Source organism: Pipistrellus hanaki, assembly GCF_964339955.1.
Source record: "Pipistrellus hanaki genome assembly, chromosome: 1".
Taxonomy (NCBI): domain Eukaryota; kingdom Metazoa; phylum Chordata; class Mammalia; order Chiroptera; family Vespertilionidae; genus Pipistrellus; species Pipistrellus hanaki.
Window position 1 is genome coordinate 46,841,340 of NC_140503.1, and position 24,904 is coordinate 46,866,243.

The following is a 24,904-nucleotide window of genomic DNA, read 5'->3' on the forward strand; positions in this document are numbered from 1 at the left end:
GCTGTAGAGGCTAAGAAACCAGTTGCTTTTCTTCAGCTTTATATGGGGGAAATGTTTATTGCTGGTGAAATACGTCAGCAAAAAGATTCCTGACTTTTTTCTTGTTTTGTCTACTGGGCAATTCTTTGCCCTTCATGAGGTAGGGTGGTGACTCTAGGTTATCCTCCGTTCCCACATCTTTGAGGACTGACTTGAGAGTACATCTGTTCCCTGTGAGTGGAATGAAAGATTTCCCTTAGCATCCACACATCAGCTCTGCTTCCTCCGTTTTGTGCAAAGCTAGAGATCCCAGGGGTTGTGGCTCTGGTCAAACAGGATGGAGGTCACCACCCTGCTCTCCTTCTCTGACAGGATCACATTGCTGCCTAAAATCGCATCCTGCAATACCTCCTCTGGCAATTGCCCTGGCAAAGGAGGGGTTGTTGGATCTCAGACACTTGGAATAGAGTGAAAAATTGTTATTCAAATCCCATTTGATGGCCACTGTGCACGTTGTCTTCCCATGCACTGGTTTTTATATAAAGTGCCCACTTTCCCAATCCCTGCCTCCCCGACCTGACCTGCTCCTCCTGTTTCTCCTAATGAGCACAGCTCCCTATCTGGGCAGGGCGGCCCACTCTGCAAGGCCCTTCCTGTCTCTCCCCTCCCTGGCTTTCCTCCTGGACAGAAAGCAGACCAACTCAGGGAACAGCAGCAGCAATGTAAGGTCATGTTCTATCCAGGTACTTTACGTGAAATCAGTGAATGGCGCCCTTAGCTTCTGGAATAGAATTCTAATTATACAAACTTGGGTAAATAGCACACAGAGCCATTTTTATAGAATCAACTCCATTTGTTGGTAAGTGTTCAAATATCAGCAGTAGTTTTTAGGCAAATACTAAATATATTAAGGATACAAGTGAAATTTTCTATTGTACCAGTGATCTGTGACAGAGAGCATAAGCGTTGGTGCTATATTCTATGTTTCTCTTATTATAATTCCCATTTTACAAAGAAATCAGGAAACATGCCCAGATGCACTCAGGGAAAACAAATTTAAGAAATGGATGCTCCAAATCTTAATGTTGGCCTCATTTTCTTAATAAGGGGTGAGTTCACTCAAATTCACACTTAAGGTTTTGGGCCTAGAATCTGGCTGCAAGCCTTTTGATATTCCTGATTTTTTTTTTTCCTGACAGGACAGACAATACCTCATTTGGGAGAAGAGCAAAAAAAAAGAGATAAGCAATCAGTGTATTATTTGGACTCAAATTTTAATAAATGGAGTAGAATAATTTACCTATGAGCAAACCTTGAGAAAGGTATATCTAGATAAATTCCATTTTCAAATTTTAAACTAAATATGAAGAATAAAGACATAAAATATTTTTTAAATATAGGTAAATATGTTCTTGGAACAAAGTATTTAAAGACATACAAGTAAAGGCAGAATTCATATGTAAAGGACTAACTAGATTTGATTTGATTTAATTTGATCCATTAAGTTAAATAATTTTACTTGCATATGTGAGGGAAAAAACAACCTAAACAAAATTTGGAAAGAAAAAAAAAAAGAAGAAAAGCAACATACAATTAAATTAATTTTACAGAGTTATTATAAATTGGCAAACGAAAGACTAATAGCTTAATACAAAAATGAGCAGAGATTATGAATAGGCAATTAACCAAAGAGGAAATACAAAAGTCAGTAAACAAAACAATCTAATAAGTGAACAACAACAACAAAAAAGTAAATTAAAAGAAGATACCTTTTAGTGAGTTCAGTTTCAGGATTTGTTTTTCATGATAATGTTTAGTGTTGGTGAAGTGCACAGGACTCCAGGAATTATAAACTAACAAATACTTTACATAGGGCACTTTTGTGGTTGATATTCAATTCTTTAAAAAAGCTATACTTTCAAGAATGCAATATTTTTTTAAATTATAAATGCCAACAAAGACATATGTAACCAGAATATTTATAGTTGAACTATTTTTAATAATAAAAAAAATGAAAATGCTATAATGGGCTCTGATTATCAATAAGTGGTGGGATGAATGGGACTTTTAAGCTCTCTAATTACTTTTTATATTTTATGTAGATTTTCTACAGTAAGTATGCATTACTTTCATTTTTTAATGATAACTGTATCTTTAACAAAGCAATCGGAGTGCTCCCACAGAGGCATGTCAGAGAGGGGGCAGGCAGTGGACGTGGCCTGCCTCTGGGGAGAGGAATATTTTACCACTGACATTGCTTAGAATTGTCAGCCTTGGCAGCAATCAAAACCAAACCAACTGTGAGTCAGCTTTTCACCGTTTTAGAAGTATTATTGTTTAAGTGATGTAAATCATTGCATGCTTGGCAACTGCTCCCGCTGTCTCAACCCCTGCTTGGTGCAGGACTGTGGCTGCAGAAGCGGCTAGAAAGAAAGGAGGGGTCATGCCTCAATCTCAGCATTGGGTATCTAAGGATCACTTGAAATCAGTATTCTATTCCAGTCTCTACAGTAAAAGGCATAATCATGTTAGGACTATAGACGTGGCAGCATGTTCCCACCTCACCTCGGTGATCCTACTTCAGGGGTGGAGTAGCATCCTTTTCACTTTGGAGGCTTTTGTGTTCTGCGTGGAATCCCGAGGGAGCCTCGTGGGTCCCGCCGCACGGGAGCTTCACAAGGGAGAGCTGAGGCTGGCTGAGAGGTATAACTCTGCATCTCTATCCCGGGGGACCCGCGAATGAGATACCGTATCATATGAAGGGCTCTCCCCACAGGCACCCTGTAAATTTATTATAAAGCACTGGGTTGTGCAATAACAAAATAACCTACAAAATCGGAGGCAAGTGTAAAAATGAGAAATGTATGTCTCTTCAGGGTCACCCTGGACAACCCAGGACCACAGGCTGGATTTTATTAACACAAGAGCAGAGCTTGTTTTATTCAGAACAGACAGAAATACTGCAGTGCGAGTGGATCTGAAGTTTCCGGGGTTTGGGAAAAGAAAGTAGACACACGTCAGCGGACTTTTCTAGTTGCAAATAGCAAATGTGGACAATTCTATAGTTTGAGGCAATAGGAAGGGCTGATTAGGTGATGCTCCATTCGCGTTTAACACCCATTGTGTAAAAGCTCCTTGGGAAGATCCTATGTGGGTGGAGGGCTGCACTGGAAGACGGGGTGTGGAGGCCTCATTTGGTCAGCTGTGGGGGATGTACAGCATCTAACTGAGACTTGTGATTTTTGAAAAAACAATATCTTAAGGATCATGTAGCTCTTTAGATGTTTATTGTCCCAACCAGCTTGGCATTTAGTCATTTTTTTTTTTTAAGGAAGTCATAAGGAAAGGTAACATGTGCAATATGGCCCTTACTCAAAATCCTATTTTTTTAAAAAAAAAAAAAAAAAAAAAGCAATGCATAGCCATTGGAGCAGCTATCAGTTTGCTGGAGCCGAGAAATCCCTGCCCCTGTTTATGGTGCCAGACCATCAGGAGTGAGGGCAGAGCACAAACCCCCTTCAGAAACCAGGCCCTTCTTTTCCCTGGTGAAGCCCCTGGGGAGTCCCGGGAAGCAGTGTTTCTGTCCCAGTCACTCACCTTAGTGCAGATACTATATATCTGCTCCGTAAGTTTCATGAGAGGACCGGCTTCCACTCCGTAGGCTGATTTGGAAAACGATCAGAAGGATCACGCCTGTGCCCTTGGAGAATCCAGGCGCCCCCAGGGCTGCACTCGGTTTAGGAAAACCAAGTCTTTGTCTTTGCTCGTGCTCCCCCTCGGCATTTGCTTCAGCAGCAGTCATTTTGCAACAGCGGTCTAATGCGTTCAGGATTGCAGGCGCTGTTCCTGCGGATTTTGACTCAGTTATATGGTGAGCGAGGTCAAAGGCGGTGAGCGAGGTCAGATAAAGCAAGGACTCTATGGAGCTGGGAGCCGGGGAGGATAAGCAGAGGCACCCCACAGAGGTCAAGCAGATGAGGGGTACATGCTGCACAGACCGTCAAAGACCTATGTGGCCCAGCCGTGAGCTGGGAGAAAGGGACAGGGAGCCGGATAGGAAATTTTAAAGAATAGGAAATCAGCCCAGCCTGAGTGGCTCGGTGTAAGCATCAACCTAAGAACCAGGAGGTCATGGTTCGATTTGTGGTCAGGGCACATACCTGGGTTTTGAGCTAGATCCTTCGTGTGGGGTATGAATGAGGCAGCCTATCAATGATTCTCTCTCATCTTTGATGTTTCTATCTCTCTCTCCCTTTCCCTTCTTCTCTGAAATCAATAAAAGAAAGAAAGAGAGAGAGAGAGAGAGAAATCTGAGAAATGTGGGCCTCTAGTTTGTTTCCTTCCTAGAATCGGGGAGTTGTTATATAATCCACACCAGCAGCTTGAGGACATTGGGCTAATAGTTAACTTAATTTTTCTGGAATGTCTTTTTTTTTTTTTTTTCTGTAAGTCAGAAGAAAGAAATTAGAACTCTCCTCAATGAATCAAACGTGGGGAGGGGGAGCTGGGAGAACCGACTCCCCTGGATGCTGCTCCTGTTCCGCAGCTCCATGTCCAGTGCAGGGGAATGAGTGGGTCCCATTAGCGATCTGATGGGCCAGCTCCTTCCGATGCAGGAGACTGTCACCCTGAGGGAAAGGGGGCCCTCGCAGCGAAGCTGACAGTGCCACTCGCGGCAGGATTTCACTGTCACTGAAAACTATATAAAATGATGACTTACAGTAAGGCTCCGAGTTTCCGCATAATATGTAATAATAATAAGGCTTCTGCCAGCTCAGAAGTGGTGTCAGGATTCTCCGCGGGGTGGCGGCTTATCTGAGGCCCGGTGGTCGCAGAAGCAGACCCGGTGCCAGACTTGCTGTCTGAGGCTGATGAGTTCTGACGGTGGTGCTCCTGGTTCAGCCTCATTCACTCTGATTAGTCACTTCTGCCTTCATTTGCTGGAACTAACATCCTGAAAGTCTCCTCGCTTCATCTGTGTACCTCCTTCTACCCATTCTTATAGCCCCCTTCAGTAAGGGACACCAGTATGACTCTTGGGGGAAAAACATTAGAACCTGGAGGACATTGAGTGGGCTGAACGCTTCCTGGTGTCTGAGTTCCCAGCCACCTGACCTTTGTCATATTGGCATCGGGGGATGACTTGTTTTATTTGTCCTGTTGCCATGGAAACTGAGGTACAGGTTTCATTTGTGCAAATTACTAAGAGTAACTAAATTAGTTCTTTTGGTCTTATAGAAGTTGGGGGAGGGGTAATTTGGAATATTTAGACTACGTACAAGGATCTTTTAAAAATGCAAATTAAAAAATCCAGATGTTTGTAGGGGAAGATACAGGGTGTCCCCCCACACTTTAACAGCTGGTAGCTCCATTTTGAAAATGAAACATATTTTAATAAGCACTGCCTTTATAATTATTCAAAGTGCTCGTGTACATTTGGAGGGATACTCTGCCTAGAAGCAGGAAGAGAGCCCTGTCACGTATGTTCCCTGATGGACACGGGCACTGGGATAAAGTCAACGGGACCTCCAGCGGCCAAGGATGGAAGGGGATATGCTAAGGTCGGGCTACATTAACATAGCCTGCGCTTCTTTTCCTGTGTCCCCACAGTACATGTTGCTTCCAAAACTCATGGATATCAAGAGCAGTCTTTGGGCTTCATGGAAGGAAGAGAAGACTTCCAGGAACATGAATGAGCTGGTGCAAAATGGTATTTGGGTCACCAGTTGAGGTTTCAGCTGACATTCATACTGTAGGCTCTTCCCCTCCGCACCAGGAGGAGGGACACTATCGCTATCTTCTTTGCTGTTGTATCCCCTAACACAGTGCGAATGTGACAAAGGTCAGGTGGCTGGGAACTCAGACACCAGGAAGCGTTCAGCCCACTCAATGTCCTCCAGGTTCTAATGTTATTCCCCCAAGAGTCATTCTGGTGTCCCTTACTGAAGGGGGCTTCAAAAATGGCTAACAGGGGCAGGGAGAGAACAGACAAGCATGCAGCCAGCGAAAGGCAGTGGTCAGGGATGAGCAAACATGGGTGTACAGTTGTTCATATGGAAAAGAACACAATCATTAATAACTAATCATACAAGAATAAAAACTCTGTTTCCCAAACTCACAACTGCAAACCTACTTTTGCCCACTCCTGTACACGGCAAGTCTGAACAAATTTCACTTGGAGCTGAAAGATCAGATTGTTCATACATTGTTCATTCATAAGATGCTCAAGTAGTTTTCAAGCTTTCCTTTGGCACTGAGCTCAAATCAGTGATAGCTCTGAGATTAGAGATAAACTAATGCCACCTCACTGGATAGGGGTTGATTTCCAAATCCATAAAGGCATGGAGAGCGTTTGTATGCTGTGTGGGTGAAAGGGCACGGAGTGGAGCACGTGGCTCTGTGTGGCAGAGTTGATCCACTGGATTTGGATAAGGCCATCGTGGTCCCATCCCTCATCCTGACAGCTAGGAATGTCCTCAAGGCTTGGACCCGTCCCCTCCAGCATCTTGCTTACCAGCACAAGGGGATCGGACAGAGGGTCACTGACTTACACAGCAGTACTACATCCGCACTGCACAAAATGAGGAAGGACCGCCAGAGTGTAAAGCTAGGAGAACCTACTTGTGAAGCTGGTAGAAGGGACAGGCGGCCACGGGGTTTCTGAGCCAGGATACAGATGTGCATCTCAGATGGGTTTTGCTGGATGCCTTGGCTCTTGATGTGGGCTTGGGAGGAACACATAAAGGATTCCCCAAGGAGGAAATACTACAAGGACCACAGAAAATGCCGCTGACTGAACTCTGGCCCCAGCTCTGCCACGCGGGGGACCAGGCGACTTTGAACAAGCCCCTCCATCTATCTGACACTCATTCTCCTCACTGAAAAGTAGCTGAACAAAATCTTCACTCCTTACTTCACAGAGGGAGAGAAGGAAATCAGAAGTGAGGGTGAAAATAGGCTGTCAACTGTGCAACAATGGATACGCTGTTACAATGGTTAACTGCCAGCTGCCCTGGAATAATCTTCAAGTGATTAAAAATGTAGGGCACACACACACACACACACACACACACATACACACACACACACACACACACATACACTGAGGGGGAAATGCTGCATCTAGTTTGAATGAGGATCAGATTGCTCTTCTGAGTGATGAATTGAAATTATCTGTAAAGGGGCTGACCTGCAAGTTAGAAGCAGCCATGTGCCTTAAAATAACTGCTTAGGAGAGTAGCAGGATTTCTCAGGTTCTCGTTTGAGATCATTAACTAGGGATGTCTGATTCTGTTTAGGTGTCTAGATAGTGGCCTGCTTTCAAGAGTGGCTGCTATTCTATGCCACCGATGGGACTTTTATCCAGTCAACAAAACATGGACTGCTGAGAGCAAAGAGAACCTAGCGAAGGATTATCCAAGAGGGCAGACCCATTAAAACTATAGTAAAAAAGTAGCAGAGGGCCAGGGGAGAGGAAGGTGGGATTCAAAGTCAGGTCTGATTTCTTTTCTACCGCATGCTTTCCTCACACAGCCATCCCAAATTCCCTATTCCCTCATCAACCAAGGAGGTTATGTCCCTAAAATGTATCCTAGCTGACGAAATCATGATTGGGAGCGATTAAGACTCATTAAAAACAAGGATGTAAGGAGAAGGAATGAAATGTGTTAAATGTTTCTTTTCATAAACAGGAGAAGATGGATGGCTAAATACGTATATTCTGAAAGTGCCTGCTCTCCAAAGCATTGGAATGGACTCTAAGGAGTAACACTTCCCTCAGGAAATACCGTGATTGTATATGCAGATGCACAGTCACAGTCACTCACACACTTAACACCAGGGAGACAGAGCCTCTTTGTGAAAAGTTTCCCAGCCAGTAAGGATGTTTTATTATGAAAATTTCAGACCTACACACAAAGAGAGGCAACAATGCAATGAATTCCCTAACACCCAACACCCAGATTGAAGGCTCCTCGAGATTTTGCCACACTTGCCTCTTCTATCATTTTTCTTTGCTGGAGCATTTTAAAGCACATCTCAGACATAGTATCATGTCATCCCTGCGCATTTCATATTTCAATATGCAATTCTGTGCCTGCTGTACTCACATTCTCCCTCATATTCTTTTCAAGGCCACTCAGAGGGTTTGTAATTGTTACTTTGTTTTGTTTTCTGGACCCACTCTGTGACATACTAGTCAACTCACTTTCCCTTTCTGTCCCACTCCGGGAGACATGACCTGGACCACATGGTTCAGAAGAGTATGAATCAAGAAATGATGTTATGTATTCAATTTAAGAAGAATGACCTCAAAGTCACATATCAACTAATAATAATAATAATTCAAGGATTTAAAATCCGGGATATACAAATAGAAAACAGACTCTCTTTAAAAAATAAACATTAAGTTTGGCTATTGATCCCAGTATAATTCAGTGCAATGACATCCCGGCTTTTATTTTTAAGTCACTGTGAATAGAAGGAAGATTGCTAAACACAGGTTAACCTCTAAGCTGTTATAGCTAGGAGCCCTGAGTGCTGAGGTCATTGTTTGCAAAACTGCTTTCTCGGTCTCAGAAATGGGAGAGTTAAACTCTCCTAAATTCCCATGTATGAGGAGTTGTGCAAGCTCCTCTTGCTAGAGCATGTGGCTAAGAGGGAATTTTTCTGCAGGTTCTTTATTATGCCAGCGCCAATGTGAGATTAGCTTTACAAGTTAGGTTATAACCTTTACAGCTTCTGTGTTGGGACTCCGTTAACAAGATCATAAAGATCCTTCTACCAGACAAGGCCTCTGTGCCCTGTGTTCTGCTCTGGTAATGACCAAATTGATTTTATCAGAAGTGTTTAAAAGTGCCATTTTAACTTTCCTATTGATCGTCTGACCCCTGGGTCCTGCGGTTGGTGTGCATTCTCTCCCCTCTCCCTTTTATCTGTAGCCTTCCTTTCATATTTTTCTCTTTCGCCTGGGCAAACCTTCCCTTCTGTGCCCCCTGACCATCTCACTGAGCACTTGCCTCACCACCTATGTCCCGCTGTGTTCTCTGTATATTTCTAGAGGCCTAGGCTTTGGGGTCACAGTTGGTAAACTAGATGTGTGGCTTTTAGAAGCCACCCATTCCTTTATTTGACCAATTTTCTTGAGCTCCTACTATGGGCCAGGTACCATTCTAAGCACTGAAAAGACAGTGATAGTCCAGGAACATGAATTCGCTAACTTTAAGAGCTGATATCCTATTAATAACTATATTCTATAGTACCTAATCGGTACCATTAAGTAACTATTTAATAGAATATCACAAGGAGAGAAGTACAGTTGAGAAAAGTGGAGAATGGGGAGGGGAGTACAATTCTAGAGAAGCTGATCTGGGTGCATGCTGGAGGGGGTGACATCTGAGCAGAGATCTGAATGGAATGTTGCTGCATATTTTTTAGTCTTTTTTCTATCCAGTTTGTCTAAATTTTTTTCTTCCTTTGACAGAAGTAGAATCACACTGTGCTTTGGAACTTTGGCCACTTTTCCCTCTTAAGACAGCTAGAACATCTTTCAGTGCAATTAACTTTTCACTCTTTTAAGCTGGCAGAGTATTCCACCATGTAGACATACTGTGGTTTATGTAACGCCCTCTCTGCTGTTGACATTTGGATCGTTCCTCCCTACCATTTTGCTGATAGAAGCAATGCTGTGATGAAAGCGTTCTGAGTATGTCTGTAATTATTTTCAGAAGCCTATATTCCTAGTGATCGAATTAAAGAAGAAAATAATTTCCTTTCTTTTTAGAGATGAGGAAACTGAAGCTCAGAGAGATTGTTTTAGCCAAACTCATACAGGGGCACAGGGCAGAGCTGAGACTGGAAGTAGATTTCCCGACTCCAACTCTCACGTGGGAAAAGAGGTTACCTAACCTAATCACCATCGCATAGACAATGTCTGCGAGTGCAAAGGAAAGGCCGGTGACTACTTTCTTTTCTTGAATTGTCGCCAAGAAGTGGCCAATCCAGACAAACCATGTAAAATTCTCTCAGCAGAGGAGAGTAAAGGGTCTGCAAATACATATTTCATTGACATTTTTATCTTTCTTCTTCAAGATGATAATTCACAGACCATGACATCCTGTGTTAAGAAATGATTGAAGCCACCTCTCCATTTCTAAGTATTTAGTTCTATCCCACTGGATACTGGGGCTCTTAGTGTTTATCCTTGTTCTGACTGTGGAACTCATCCTTTCTTCCCCCTTCCCCTCACCCCCAATTTAGAACCAAATTCTGATTATTTCCACTTCAGTGGGTTCCTTCTCCTTTCTAGGTGATTCAGGACATAAGTGAATCCCTGAAGGTGTTTCCTCTTTTGCCATAACTACACCCCTGGTATATCCAGGCTTTGGTTTTGGGGTAGCTGCAGACCAGGTGAAATTTCTTCAGTCATTACTTGCCTGGACCTGGTAGGCTGATCAGGATCCATGCTCCAGAAGGCATGATGTAGTTGCCTACACAAGGGCATAAGATGTGAAAAATGTTCAAGGTACCTGACTTGCTTTGGGGCCCAGCTCTATAATCTCTGGGTCATCCTCACCCAACCAGTTCTGGAAGCTTTGAGCCTGTGGATTGCAGCTCTGGCCACGTGGTAGGCAGCATCCAGGCAAGTCACCTACAGACAGTTCAAGTCGATACCTGCCCCTATTCGTGACAAAGATAAACAATTTCAACAGATTACTGAGGTACAAAAAGTAAAGAATTTCCTGGAAAAGTGTGGTAAGAACTGCTGATTTTTACCTGAGTTGTACTATTTACTTATAAGATAAAACTGCTCAATTTTAAAAAGCTCAGCTGGAAGTGTCCATAGTTGTTATTTCCCACATTCCCGATCAGAGCGCCAAGATCAAACTTAAGTCAACCAGGTAATATCTAATGGGTAGCACCATTTTCCATACAGAGATTCAAAAAGAAACATTTGAAAGAGCAAGGATTCATATTATTTTTACTGTCCATGAGTGCTAGTCAAGCATTTGGCACCAGCAAGCCATAGGAGGAGAAAGTTTGCTCTTTGGTATGGAATTTTCATCATGCATTGGATAGTAAGCTCTAAGAGACAAAGGTGGATATTTCCCCAATAAGCTGAATCTCAAAATTTCTTACCAGGATAAAACTGAGGGTCTCTTTATGTTGTCTTTGCTGGGGGACCAAGAATAAGGTTTTATCCTTGGAACTGGTTTGTCAAAAATAAAGGCAGGACTTGAAAGAGGCTATAGCGCTGGCCCATCTATCCAAAATTAAAAGATATTTCTGTGTACAAATGTCAGGACATATGACTTGGAGATGGAGGAAAGTTATACACATTTTTTTTTTCTAATTCAAAGAACTTAAAAAAAAAGTCCTCTTATCCATACCAATAATCATTTTCAAACTAAAATGGCATTTTTTTGTCATGTTGTAAAAAGCACCTTGATTGGTAAAAGGGCTGAAGTATCATTATTAAAACAGCTCAACCTAGGCTCTCATCTAACATAAAAAGAAAGCTCACATTAAAGTATTATTTATCTTCATAATTAGTAATTCTAAATGATTCTTAAAGGCTTTTTATGCAGTTATTAAATGTTTGATTGTCGGAACATTACTAATGCCTTGATGCCTTCTGCCTGTTGTCCTTGGTCCCTGCAACCCTGGCACATCATTTATTTCTCTTTCGAGTGAACCCAAAGCATTAGTGTCCATTAAGAATTTTTGAAACAAAGTCCGGATATTACTTGGAGCACTTTCAGTCATATGTACTGATTATCATTAATAGCTCCTTTGTCCTAGACAAGGACATTGTTTTGTAACATCATGTTGGTAAGGGCCTGGTCGGCTTCGTCCCTGGTCCACCTCCTGCATAGATTCTCTCCTGGGCGATGTGAGGGATGGAGCAAGCTCACTGGATAACTCAGCAAAGGGGCAGGGGGCACAGGGCCAGCACAAAATTATATTTTGTTCTATATGAAACAATTGTCAGACATTAAAAAGAAAGAGCCTAGCCCTAACCGATTTGGCTCAGTGGATAGAGTGTCGGCCTGTGGACTGAAGGGTCCCAGGTTCTATTCCGGTCAAGGGCACATACCTTGGTTGCAGGCACATCCCCAGTAGGGAGTGTGCAGGAGGTAACTGATCAATGTTTCTGTCTCATTGTTGTTTCTAACGCTCTCTCCCTCTCCCTTCCTCTCTGTAAAAAAATCAATAAAATATATTTTTTTTAAAAAAGAAAGAGACTACATTTAAGTTGCTGTTTTAACTACTAGCTTCTTATTATAAGGCATCAAAAATAAGTACAGGTAGGAGTGAGTGGACCCAGGGGACAGCAACTTTCTGTGCAGGATGTTTGCTGAGAATATGGTGGGAAGGAGGTTACATGTTCCAGATTTTGTTGTGAAAGTTCTGTCTGAGCTCTCAAACCCTCATTTACCAGGTTATCCACCTGTTTAACAACATTGTCCTCATGGGCATGCCTGCCCCCGCCCATGGGATATCTCTCTGCTTATCCCGTGCAAAGTGTCTGCCTTAGAAACATCTTTAGCGGAGAGGGGACAAGTGTCTATGGGGACCCTATGCTGGGTATGAGAAATCTCTTACTGGTCTTACTCTAAACTTACCACAGAGAATTTTATCTCCATTCTATGGAGGAGGAAACAACGGCTTGGGGAGGTTAAGCCATTTGCCCAGGAACTCAAGGCTTGACCAATGAGCATCTTATTAAACCCAGGCGTCTAGTGAGGAGGGAGAACAGGCTTATAAAGGCCTTCAGAGTGGGAGCCCTCCTTTTAGGGAACTTACACTGAGTCCCATGTGTGCGGCTAGTGTAGACTCATGGCTAGTTGGCCAATTACAGATTTTGTTGATTTTCCTTTGTTACGTCTCCCTGTCCCTGCCATACAAATTCACTTGAAATGTGGAAACATTGGCATATTTTAAAACAGAAGGAAGAAAAACTTAACTGCATTTTATTTTAGGTATTCTTTATTGTGGTTTTTGTTTCTTTGTCTTTCTTTCTGTTTTCTATTCTAGCACAGAACTTATCCATGTTAGAAATATGTCTTTCTTAACAACTGTCATTTTGAAAGAGGACAAGAGCAGACATGCAGGCTGAGTGTTGGCAAAGTGGCAGAGGGGCATCTCTGTGGCTGGGGACCAGTCCGGAATGCAGGCCTCTGGAAACTAGCTTAGCAATTGGCATGTCTAGGGAAGAGGAAAGATGCCATTTCTTACACTCCCCCACCAAAAAAAAAAAAAAAAAAAAAAATTAAAATAAACTTGGTACCCAGACCTAGAAACCAAGAGATAATAAGAAGTCCATCGAGGAAGTTAATTGGTCCAAGATCTGGCACTGATTAGAAATATCAGATCACATTCCTAAAGTGCTCTGCTCCATGATGACTATAACTCTGCAACTACTGATAACAGGGACAGTGATAAATTCGGTGGCATTTTCATTACATTGCCTTCGCTTTCTTGGGAGGCATGGCGAGCTAAATAGAGTCAGGCAGTCTTGCTGTATTAGAAGCCTTGCTTTGGGGAGAGTATTCGTAGAGACTTTTCCTCTTAGCTTTAAGAGTAGTAATTAAAACTGCTGTCATATTGCTAAGTTAGAAATTAAAGCATTAACTGGAAATAAATCCCCTCTTTCTCTTCTTCTTCTTCTTCTTCTTCTTCTCTCTCTCTCTCTCTCTCTCTCTTTCTCTCTCTCTCTCTCTCTTGATATATATATATATATATATATATATATATATATATATATATATATATATATATATATATATATATTATAGGCCCGGTGCATAGAATTTATGCACTGGGGCAGGAGAGGAGGGTATCCCTCAGCCTGGCCTGTGCCCTTTAGTAGGCCCTGGGGATTGGGCCTAAGCCAGCAGTCAGACATCCCTCTTACAGTCCAGGGCTCTCACAGTCCAGGACCCCTCACTCCTTACCGCAGTGGAGTCAGAAGAGGCTTCCTGTCACTACCACTGCTCTCGCCAGCCGCAGGCTTCTGGCTGAGTGGGACTCCCCCTATGGGAGCACACTGACCACCGGGGGGCAGCTCCTGCATTGAGCATCTGCCCCCTGGTGGTCAGTGCATATTATAGCAACAGGTTGTTCCTGGTCATTCCACTGTTAGGGTCATTTTGCTACTACCCTTTTATTATATATTAGTATATATCTTTCTCTGCTTATCCCATGCATATACATATATATATATATATATATATATATATATATATATATATATATATATATATATAGAGAGAGAGAGAGAGAGAGAGAGAGAGAGAGAGAGAGATCAGATCTGAGTGAAATATAATATAAGGAGTCCTGCAACTTTATCAAAAGGTACCATTTTTCTCTAGCCCAGATAATTTTAAAATATCACCCAAAAGTATCTTTTACTTATATAACCTTTTGTGGGTACTGCCTTCTTTCTTCTTTGGATTTAAAGGCAGAAAGGAAAAAGTTTCAGGTGGTTACCTTTGATTGTGAGCTCCATCAGATGTTGTACAGCAAGAAATAGACCTGGCAGCCTGTTGCTCAGAAAGAGGAGGTTTGGTTTGATAGCTAGAAAACAGGGCAAGGAGCCATTGATCAATGAGCTAGAAGGGAAATTAAGGATCATGCAGTTCAACTACCTCGTTCGACCGATGAGAAAACTAAGGCCCAGAGAAGTTAAGTGACTTGCCTAAATCACCCAGCGAGTTCACTTTTGGCTTGGGGTATGTTAGTGCTTTGAGTTTGATTCTATCCCATGACTGTGCTACAACCCCATGAAGCCCCAGTGTCTGCAGAAAGCAGTACTCTGCTCAGTGGCCTATTTGAGAATCTCAGGGGAAGAATCGTGGTGTCCTTCCCAGTCATTTGGAAATGAACCTAAGCCTTCACAACATCTGGCCTGGGTTTGACACTCTTGAGTGGTGGTGATTTAAGTCCTTCGCCTGTGCTGGTCAGCAGCCCACTTAGCCCACCTGCCAGTGAGCAAGAAGCATCCCTTTAGTTCAGAGAGTTAGGACTCCAGTGGAGTTCCTTGCTTTTAGGAAGTTGGTTGTCTGTCTCATGCTCTCCTCCATCAAATATGAATTTTGAAGTCAAAAACACTGATGTCAATACCAGAATCCTAGGTCATGAGTCAGTGTTAAACCCAGAAATATCATGAGTAGCTATGACTTTTCTTTTGGGAGAGCATTCTATTATAATTCAATTTTGTTAAAATAGGGCTATGTGGGTTACCCACTCTTTGTCAAAGTAAATAATGAACATTTATATCACCCTTCCTGGTTTGTAAAGCTTTCCACACATCCTTATTTCATTTTAATTTTCACAACAGCCTCCTGAGTAGTAGTATTGTTGTAAGATATATAATATAATACTTTACAATTGTAAAGGCCCAGAGCACTTGCCCATGGTCTCTCAGCCAAGGGGCAGAAGTGTGGATGGCCCAAGAAAGCAAGCTCAGGTCAGCTTGACTCCAAAGCCAGTAATCTTAAGAGGTGCCTATAGAAAGTTTACTCTTTTACTTTTTCACCCTGGCTGGGTGGCTCAGTTGGTTGAAGCGTGGTTTCATATACCAAAAGGTTGAGGGTGTAATTCCTGGTCAGAGCACATACCTAAGTTGTGGCTTCCATCCCCAGTCAGGGGCATGTTTGGGAGGAAGTCCATCAATGTTTCTCTCTCTCCCTTCCTCTCTCTCTAAAATCAATAAAAACATGTCCTCAGATGAGGGTTTAAAAAAAAAAAAAAAAGTTACTCTTCTCTACAGCTATATTCTTCCATAGTACTCATCAAAATTTGTATTTAGAAAACCTATTTCTCCAAAATTGTTGATTCACAACTGCAATTGCTACTAACAGCATTAGGTCCAGATAAGTCTTTCCTCTTCCGCTTGAGGACCTGGGAAATATATAACTGATGCCGTCTCACCGAGGATGAGTTCTATGACAAGAGAGACAGGAATCTGGCAACCTCTGGGGAAATGAGCCATTAAAGGGTGAAAAATGGCTGCTGGTCACAAAGCAGAGCATCCAGGCCTCTGGTGGAGGCCCTCTCTCACCCAAGTCCTGGTGGGCTCCCTAGTTTAAATATTCTTTTTGAATATTTACTACTTTTAATTTTTAATCTTTATTGTTGAAAGTGTTACAGATGTTCCCTTTTTTTCTCCATTGACCCCTTCCAGGCCTTCATCACACTACTATCTGTTTACTCTTTTGAGAGGCACTCTCTGTACCACAGTTTTAAAATATGTGCCATGGACTCACTTCCAGTCTGATATTAGCTTCCCCAAAGTTTTTTTATTATTATTATTATTATGCTTACTAAAAACTTCCCTGGCATTAGCTGATCCATCTGCAAAATTAGAAGGAAGCTTTTTGCTTTTTTCTCCCTTCTGTGGAGTCAGTTACTATGAAGTTCTAGAACTTGTAGAGAGAAAGGAGTGGCACAAATTCAAGGCCTTAGTGTCAGGACAGGAAGAGGAAGGGAATTCCGATCAATTTTCTGATCGTTCCATTCAATTTGTGTTTTGTGTGTTCATCTTTTTCATTTATTTGTTGTTGTTTTTTTTTTTAGGAAAATAATAATTTTGTCTTCATAATGGATATCTAGTAAAATATGCATAGTACTCCATATTTAGGAGCTGTAATGCATTTAAGAAAATATATTGCTTTTGTGAGAGGAGTATGTTTTTTAATCCTTTCTCTATAAAAATATGTTTATTGATTGGCATATTCTATAATACATTGTATATGATAGATAAAATCCACGTTGTATTTGTATAGGTTAGGGTTGCCCAGTTAAATCTGAGCTTCAGATGAACACCAAATTGGTATCTGAAATTCAAAATTGACTGGGGATCCTGTTTTTTATCTGTTAAATCTGGCAGCTCTTATACAGATGTCTCCCCCACTTATTTCTATTGATCATTAATTGGCAGTTACACAAAACTGAGGGGCCGAGTTTATGTTGTTGCTAAAGTCATGCTTCCTCCCAGGGACAGAGAGGAGATATTTATTTCAGCTCCGTGCGACTGTGATCTCAAAGAGCAGGCAGCTTTCCTGGAAAGAGTTTCTAAATCTATTATCAGTGTAATCATCATGGCAATATTTGATGAGAACACTGCATCACGCTGTATAATACATTTAAGTAGAAAAGTCAAAGCAGTGGTATTTTCATCAGGCCTTTGGGCGTCAGGAGAAAATAGTCCCACACTCAGCGAATATAGATAGGTCTGTCTTGGGCTGTGTTAAATCCAATTGTGTGGAGGTTCTGAATAATCAGGAGCGACGGCATAAGCACTTTCTCTTCAGAGTGATTTTACAGAAAGCAATCTTTCCTAGGGAAGGTACACACGGAACTCTCATACCAGTAATGCTGAAAGAGCACTAATGTATCAATTTAAGGGAGCTGGTGTCATGAGCTGGAGCTGCAAATTGCATTCAGATTTTAAGCTCCACTCGCGGTTGCCGTGGAGCGAAGTTCCCTTCCCGTGATCATGCCTATTTCACCAGCTTCTGGAATACTGTTTTTGATCCCTTGTGGCAGGGAGAGCCTGAGCGAAGTTCCCTTCCCGTGATCATGCCTATTTCACCAGCTTCTGGAATACTGTTTTTGATCCCTTGTGGCAGGGAGAGCCTGCAAGGCTCTTTGCAGCGAGTTCTAACTTCACTTTGCGACGCCAACTCAAACATGATGAAAAACAATGGTTAGTTAGGTTTTCCTCACTGCAGGGGGGGTGGGGAGAATTTGAGTTGGGCTATGTAATTTCAGCTTCCCAAAGTCAGTCCTTTGGAAAGTTGTGGGGGAAAACAAGTGTGTGATTTTGGTCTTGGCGTACAACTTTGGAACTTTTTTTTTTTTAATGTCTACCGTGGATTTTCAGAATAGATTTCTTCCCTGTACCATATGTTCCATAGCTCAGTGATAAGTCTGATGTGGGTGCCAAATTTTTCACCAACTTTTACTTTCCAGAGGAGGGTTAAACAGTTCTCTTAATAACTTGAAAGAAAAAATTTTTTTCAAGGTTTACCGCAGTTCTTAGTCACAGGCTAAATGTTTTCAAGTGTTTTATGGACTTTGAGCCTCCTTGGTCTGAAGAATGTCCTCCAAGAAGGAGGAAGCAGGAAGCGTTCAAAATGGAGTCCTTCTGAAGCAGAGAGAGCACTGTTGACACTGAGCATGCCTGTGTGTTATCTGTATGTGGTCTCAGGTGCCTAATCTTGTTTGGTTGCATTTTGTCACCTGCTCTCTGTGAATAATCTTGGAAACATCAAGGGTGCTGAGTCATGAATCCATGTTGTCATTCGGTCCATGTTCGCTTCAGTGCCATGTACAGTGAAGTCATTCCCCTTCTGACCCTAACGAGTATGAACAGATAGGTGCGTTTTGTGGATGTATTTCCCCTCACATTGAAAAGTGATGCTTCAGGCGAGCAGGAAGAGTCATGTTCTTTGAAAAGTAAACACAGAATCCATGGCCATCGCAAATTAATTGCTCTGTTGTCTGGGTAGCTTGGCATCACTCTCCTGAGCCTTGAATCTTCCCCTCTCTGCCTATAATGATGATTGTCTCCCCTAATTTAAAATAAACAATAAGAGTCTTCTCTCACCCTGTTTAATCACTATCTGTGCTACTTCTTTTTACCACGGGACCGCTTACATCAGTAGCCGATGCTCACTGACCCCGTCATCCATGGTTGTATTATGCTGGGGTAGGTCCTGTAACGCCGCCATGTAAGGCCAATCCTGCTTCTGCATCGCCATCTGAACAAAATGTGCTTCTGAATAGACTGTGCATGATGTACATTCCAAGGAGCACGCACAGGACACTTTCTTACCTTTGTCATTATTTCCTCTCTTCTAGGTATCTCAGTAACGAAGAAGACGCATACATGTAAGTAATGCTTTATTTTCTTGTCCCAAGTTTTCTGAAGAATTGGAATTCGCATATGTCTGGCTGCTGTGACCCTTCAAGTATATACCAATATTTCAGCTGTGATCCATGGTCAACAGAGGTCATATTTTTCTACCTGTAGTGGTTGGAAGGGGTACATTTCCACCTGTGTGTACTGAGTGTGTGTTAAAGAGAGCCTAGGCATATTCTGATGAGTTCTAGTGATTTAAGCCAGTAAGCTATAGAAAAACCATAAAATCTAGCTGGGAGGATCAGTTATTTACTTATCATTCTTACCCTGGATCCTTCTTAGAAGAGTTATGTTTCTAAGAAACATCACCTTGATTTCTTTTAAACTTTGGTCTCCTTTTCCTCACCACTAGTTCACGATGTAGGCTGTCTTGTACTTGTGTCTGTGGAGCAGGGATACTGGCTGGGAATAGGTGCTGTTGTTTGACCATGAGTGTGGCCGCCAAGGGCCCTGGTTAATGGCATCGGCAGTTTGATGTGGAAATGTGCGCTGGATTTATACTCTGTACTCATTCCCACTTCTCAGGCTCAACTGCTTTCATCAATTACCTTCATTCAAACTGTACCATAAGTTTACAAACTCATGTCAATATAAAGTGTTGTGATTTTCAATCTGAGCAATAATGTTTGACTGTGCTTTGAATCTCAGGATCAGATGAGTACACCATGGATGCAGGCAGTCAACGATCACTGTACTAGACCAGCATATTTAGACTTTGAATTAATAGCATCATTAGAATTTCATAACCATATTAGACCACAGATGTGCGCTACCTATGAGATATGTTTGGGCATCCTTCTAAGGCAAGGAGTGGAGATATTTATGGCACAATCTAAGACCGACAAAGACGTGTCTCCAAATTTTTTCTAATTACACTTTTTTTTTATTTCTTGTGAAACATTTGGGTGGGGGGAATCTGTTTAACATCAAAATAGTTTATCTTACGCCTCAGTTGATTCTTGAAACCTGCTCTTGGGTTTGTCTGTCTGTCTATCTGTATTTGTAGCAAACAAAAAGAAATCCCACTAAATCTGATGGTTGCCTTACTTTTAGGGCCCAGTCCTATAGTCTCCCCACATTGCTCTCCCAGGGGCTTCAGTGGAATATTTGTTTGAGGAAATATGTAAAAGTCAGGCCTGTAATGGACACTTGATCAGAGCAGCACCTCCATCTTTCAACACATAGTTCCAGTTGGCTGTCCCTTCATCAGGGTAGCCTGTGGCCCTTAGCTTTTGGGGGGATGTTTTGTTGTCGTCGTCTCGTTGTTCTTGCTGTTGTCGGTGCATAATTGAGCTCATGATGACTGAGAGATTGACAGTACAGGAGACTGAAGTCCTCTGTATATCCGCAGGGCAGGCATGGTACAGAGCGCTTCCTTGCACAGCCTTGCCCATGAGCTCGTCCCTGGCCTGGAGGGACCCACTCTAGAGGTGGTAAGTAATTCAGTCTTTCTGCTAGCTCAGTCCTGGGCCTCTCCCAAACAGTGGGGGATGATTGTGCCTACTGTTTCTGGTGGTTTGGGGTATGGACTCCTGGCCACCTGGCAATCTACAGAAAGCCACTGACTATTTGCATTGTGACTTGGCTCTTGGATAAGTGAATAGAACCACTAGTTCAACTCCATTGGATACCAAGAGTCCTCCTCAACTACCAGTGAGACAGAGACTTTAGATTTTCATTAATATATAGACTGCCCATCCATAAGGATCTTCAAGGAATTGTCATTCCTGAGAGTAATTTCATTGATCTGTTGTAGAAACAATCACCTGTGATTGGATTTAAATTCATGGGAGGATTTAGGTGACAGCATGAGAGTGGTAGCTAGTGATGAAAACCTGGATTTCTAGTAAGAGGCAACAAACTTGGCCTTGCAACAAAGGCTTAACTAACTCCATCAGCTATCAAGACACAACCAGAGTGGATGGATTTTGATTGCCTTTCTAACTAAGAAAATGAGCAGGGAAATTCTTACACATTAAGCATAAAGTAAATGTAGAAAGGCTTAACGTAAATCTTCCTTTCTGTAATTCAAATATTAAATTGACAGAAAGATTTAGATCAGAAATCACCTTAGTTTTTTTTTTTATTTTATTAATATTTACTCTCATGATTTGGGGAAGGGGGCCCAACATAAAACATAAAGTCAAGTTGGGCAGCATGGCACCTGACTAGACAGCTGACACAAAACTTTACACATACCAAGAAGAAATTGAATTGTCCAAGTTGTGTGTTAGTAAAAGTTTCATACCACTTAAACATGGAGATTGTTTTTGTCACCACACTCAGCAGACAGCCCATCATATTTCTGATCTTAGCATCTCTACAAGGCCCACAACTTGTGAGGAGGAAGAAAATCAACCACTTCTTTCTCTAATAACCGCTACCCAAATAACTTCTTTAGCATCTGTCGGATTCAGCTTGAAAATGGAACTGTCCAAACTTGCCTATAAGTTGTCTTAAGATGTTAAATTCCAGCTCCTCTTAAATCATCTTGACATCTGTTCTTCAAAAAGTTTCACTATCAGTGAAGTGTATGAATTAATTTATGTCCTGTCTCACAACTTCCATTTTTAGCCAGGGTTCTGGAAACCTTGGTCAAGGCTTGACTACATAATCATCGACAGCTCAAGTCACCCCCCATTAGCACCTTCAATCTGGGTTTCCTAACTGCCCTCACAGAGAGATTGTTCAATTTACAAATTAACATGTACAGTTGTAGAATATATTATCAGACCAGAGTGTCAGCTCACAGGTACACCAGTCAGAGGTGCAAGAACTACAAAATGAACCTGACTAGTTGTGACACCTGATAATATTTTAGGGCACCTTATTACCTGGAAAGCACAGGTATTGCTTTTCAAAAAAAACGTTTTAATAGAATTGAGCCAGAAATTCCCAGAAAAGGAAATCTTACTGTTAGCTTCAGAGGATTCCATAAGCATGGTCTTTGGAGAACTCATTCTCCTGAGTTCCCGAGAAGAGAACCTTTTGTGTTTGTCATTAACTTTACTTGACCAGTGGGAAAAGGCAAAACTTTGGGGCTTCTAGTACCAAGTCATCAGGACCAAATTGGTCAAGGAATTCTTACATTTTTTGCTGTTCTTCAATTGTTGATTGGAAATGTTGCTGCTGGTTTTAGGAGTGGGAACATAAAAGGGAGTTATTACTTGTAGGATAGGAACAGAGTAGAGAAATTTTACACTGTGGTATAGAATTTCAATCCAATTTTTATGGTGATTATATAGCACCTGTATTTGGTTGGACACTTTCAGGATTGCTTTTGCTATGGTGTTTCACAAGTTTGTTCTGGTCTCTTTCCTGCTGAAATAGTACCATGTGGAGAAGTATCTTTTCCTTGGAATCAACTGCTCTCTTGATTTTTCGTATTTGCCAAGGACAACTGGTCATTGGTCCTGACTTCTTACTTAATCTAATTCTGCTTCAATAATTCCACATGCACTAAAATGTTAGAATATGACAAATATGGAGGAGAAGTGAAAAATGCAATAGATCATCTTAACTGCTTCCAGCTACTGGGAAGTTTAGCATCATGGATCATAACTTCAGGGTTTATATCAGCCAGCCCATCACAGATCACTAAGATACCTGGTAGGCTTCCAAAAGCAACAGATCATTGTTACTTCCTTGTGTTCTCATCCTTGTTTAAAATCCCTTAGTCTTCCCGATTTAGTCTGTTCTGCTTGTTTTCTTCCACATTCAGAAGCAGGCACATACAAACATGCAGACTGCAGATTATTCAGGAAGCAATCAGGAAAATGTGTACTTTTATTCCAACTTAATGTCACTTCTTCCCAATAAATAAAATAAAATATGCTTTCAAACCCTCCAAAATATTTTAATTTTAACATAAATTACCCTTAAGAGGTAAATTAATACATATTGTTTGGCTGTAGTAGGCTACTCCCTAAAATATAAAATTAAAATACTGTATTATTTATAGAGATTTAATCCTCAATAGCAAAAATATTTTTGAAAAGAAAACAGGATAGTTCTTTGAGAAATAATCTTTTATACCTGTAAAAATAAAAAGTGTCCATTGCAACCATGTAAAGTAGTATAGACTAATGTATTCACTTTTTACCCCTAGTTGGCTTGAAATTTTTCTAAGATTTGACTTAGAGAAAATTGGTTTCAAAGCCTCAACCTTCTCTCTTGGGCATTTGTTGACATCACAAAACCAACCCAACAATTTGTCGTCATTGTTGTAATTTACTCAGGAGGTCCAAGAACAAGAATAATTGTATTTTCTGGTATTCTTTTCCTTTCCTTGAGGCCATTCCTTTTTATTATAGACTCTTAGCAACCCAAACTTGGGGCTCACACACATTATTTTCACAGTCCAGGAAAACTCAAGAACCATTCTTGGCAAAGCTAATGGAAGGTGCTTTGGTTGTATAGTTAATAGGTTGCCATGACAACCCATGTGACTCATGGCGTGACTCACAGCAATTATAATTCCAATTGCTGGTTGGGTGTTTATTAGAAGAGACCTGAGAAGAAGCCACTCTAAAGTTCTTTTAGTAGGCTTTCATCCAGATCCTCTCTACCCATTGACAACCGTCAGCAAAAGAGAGAAGCAAATGCTCATAAAGGAGCCAGAGGATTGATTTCTTAGCTTGCTAAGGCCACTGGCTAACCCACACATTAAGCTTGCATGACGACCGGCTTGTTGGCCTCTTAGAGGGCTAACCAATGGACAAGGGTTTATTGAGGAATTACTGTGTACTGACAAGATCTTTGCCCTCAAGGTTGAAGGTGGGAAACTTGGTAGGGAAAAGGGGAGACCATAGAGTCAAAGAAAACAATCTGAAACACAGACACCAAGTGTGCCATTTTTAGAAAATTCAGTTCACACTGGAAAGCAGAGTAAGCTGGAAGTGTGAAGAGGAGAAATAAATTAGAGAGACCCTCCAGGATCCTGATGCCGTGATCCAAGCATACAATAGCTTTAAAAGGAAAGGGGAAGATTGAACCTTGGGTGCAAAAAATATATATATTTTTCAAATCCCTCCTGCTCATTTATACCCATTCTCACTCAGAGTAACACCTCTTCAGTCCCTCCAAAGTCAACTAGTCCAAAGAAGTAAAAATCCCCCTGTGCTGTCTGGAAACATATTGCCTTGCTTAGACTCAGCTGGTATAACTAGAACCAAGTCCTCCTGAGCTTAACAGGATTTCTCTGCCTCATCATATTAAGATATAAATGGACTGCGCTTGGCCCTGCCAGTCAGTTCTTCCAAGGTAGAAGTTTCACATAGTATTACAGCCCACAATTTATGGTGACAACCTGTGAACTCCATTAAAATAAAAAGAAAAAGAATAGTTAACTAAGAGTTTCCATCAAAGCATCCAGCTGATTCAAGTTTGCTCTGTTAGTAGACTTCAGATTCATGAATTGGACTGGGACAAAAAGTATTTGTGTTCTGATTTCATAACAAGGGTTTAAAAGAGTGTGTTGAGATGGTGAGAATGGCTCTTCAAAATCAATGACTACTACTATGGAGAAAACAGAAGTGGCTAGCCTACCACGTACTGGAGTATACTTGATAGATTTATTATATATTTAATAAAACTCATATACAATTGGATCGATCTTTAAAAAAGAGCTGGATGTCTAATACTCTAGGCATTACATTTAGTGCTTTCTGTGCATGACCTCATTCAATTTTCTCATCAGCTCGGTGAGCTTTGTACTATAGGCACCCCCATAGTAGATGAGAGCATTTATCTTAGAGATCAGTAACTTAGAGAAGTGAAAAAATTTCCAAACCCATCCAGCTGGTAATGGGCAGGGCCAGGACCCAAAATAGACTAGGGTGACTCCTTGCATGTACATGAATGCCACGCCATTATCTCCAATATCAACATTGGGTAATAGTTTGGGAGCACTTACTGAGTGCTAGATGCTTTTCTAAGCACTTTTATAAGCATTAATTTATTTAATCTTTACCACAATCTACTATCCCCACTCTATAC

General features: G+C 41.5%; 1 protein-coding gene across 2 annotated transcripts in view; it reads left to right on the forward strand.

Moving 5' to 3' along the window:
- RORA (RAR related orphan receptor A) overlaps positions 1–24,904 on the forward strand; it is a 709,591-nt gene that overhangs the window by 509,398 nt on the left and 175,289 nt on the right. For both annotated transcript variants that reach the window (XM_084868073.1, XM_084868074.1), the window contains one exon: positions 18,847–18,876. In XM_084868073.1, coding sequence (XP_084724199.1) covers positions 18,847–18,876 — 30 coding nt within the window. The remainder of the gene's footprint in view (positions 1–18,846; positions 18,877–24,904) is intronic.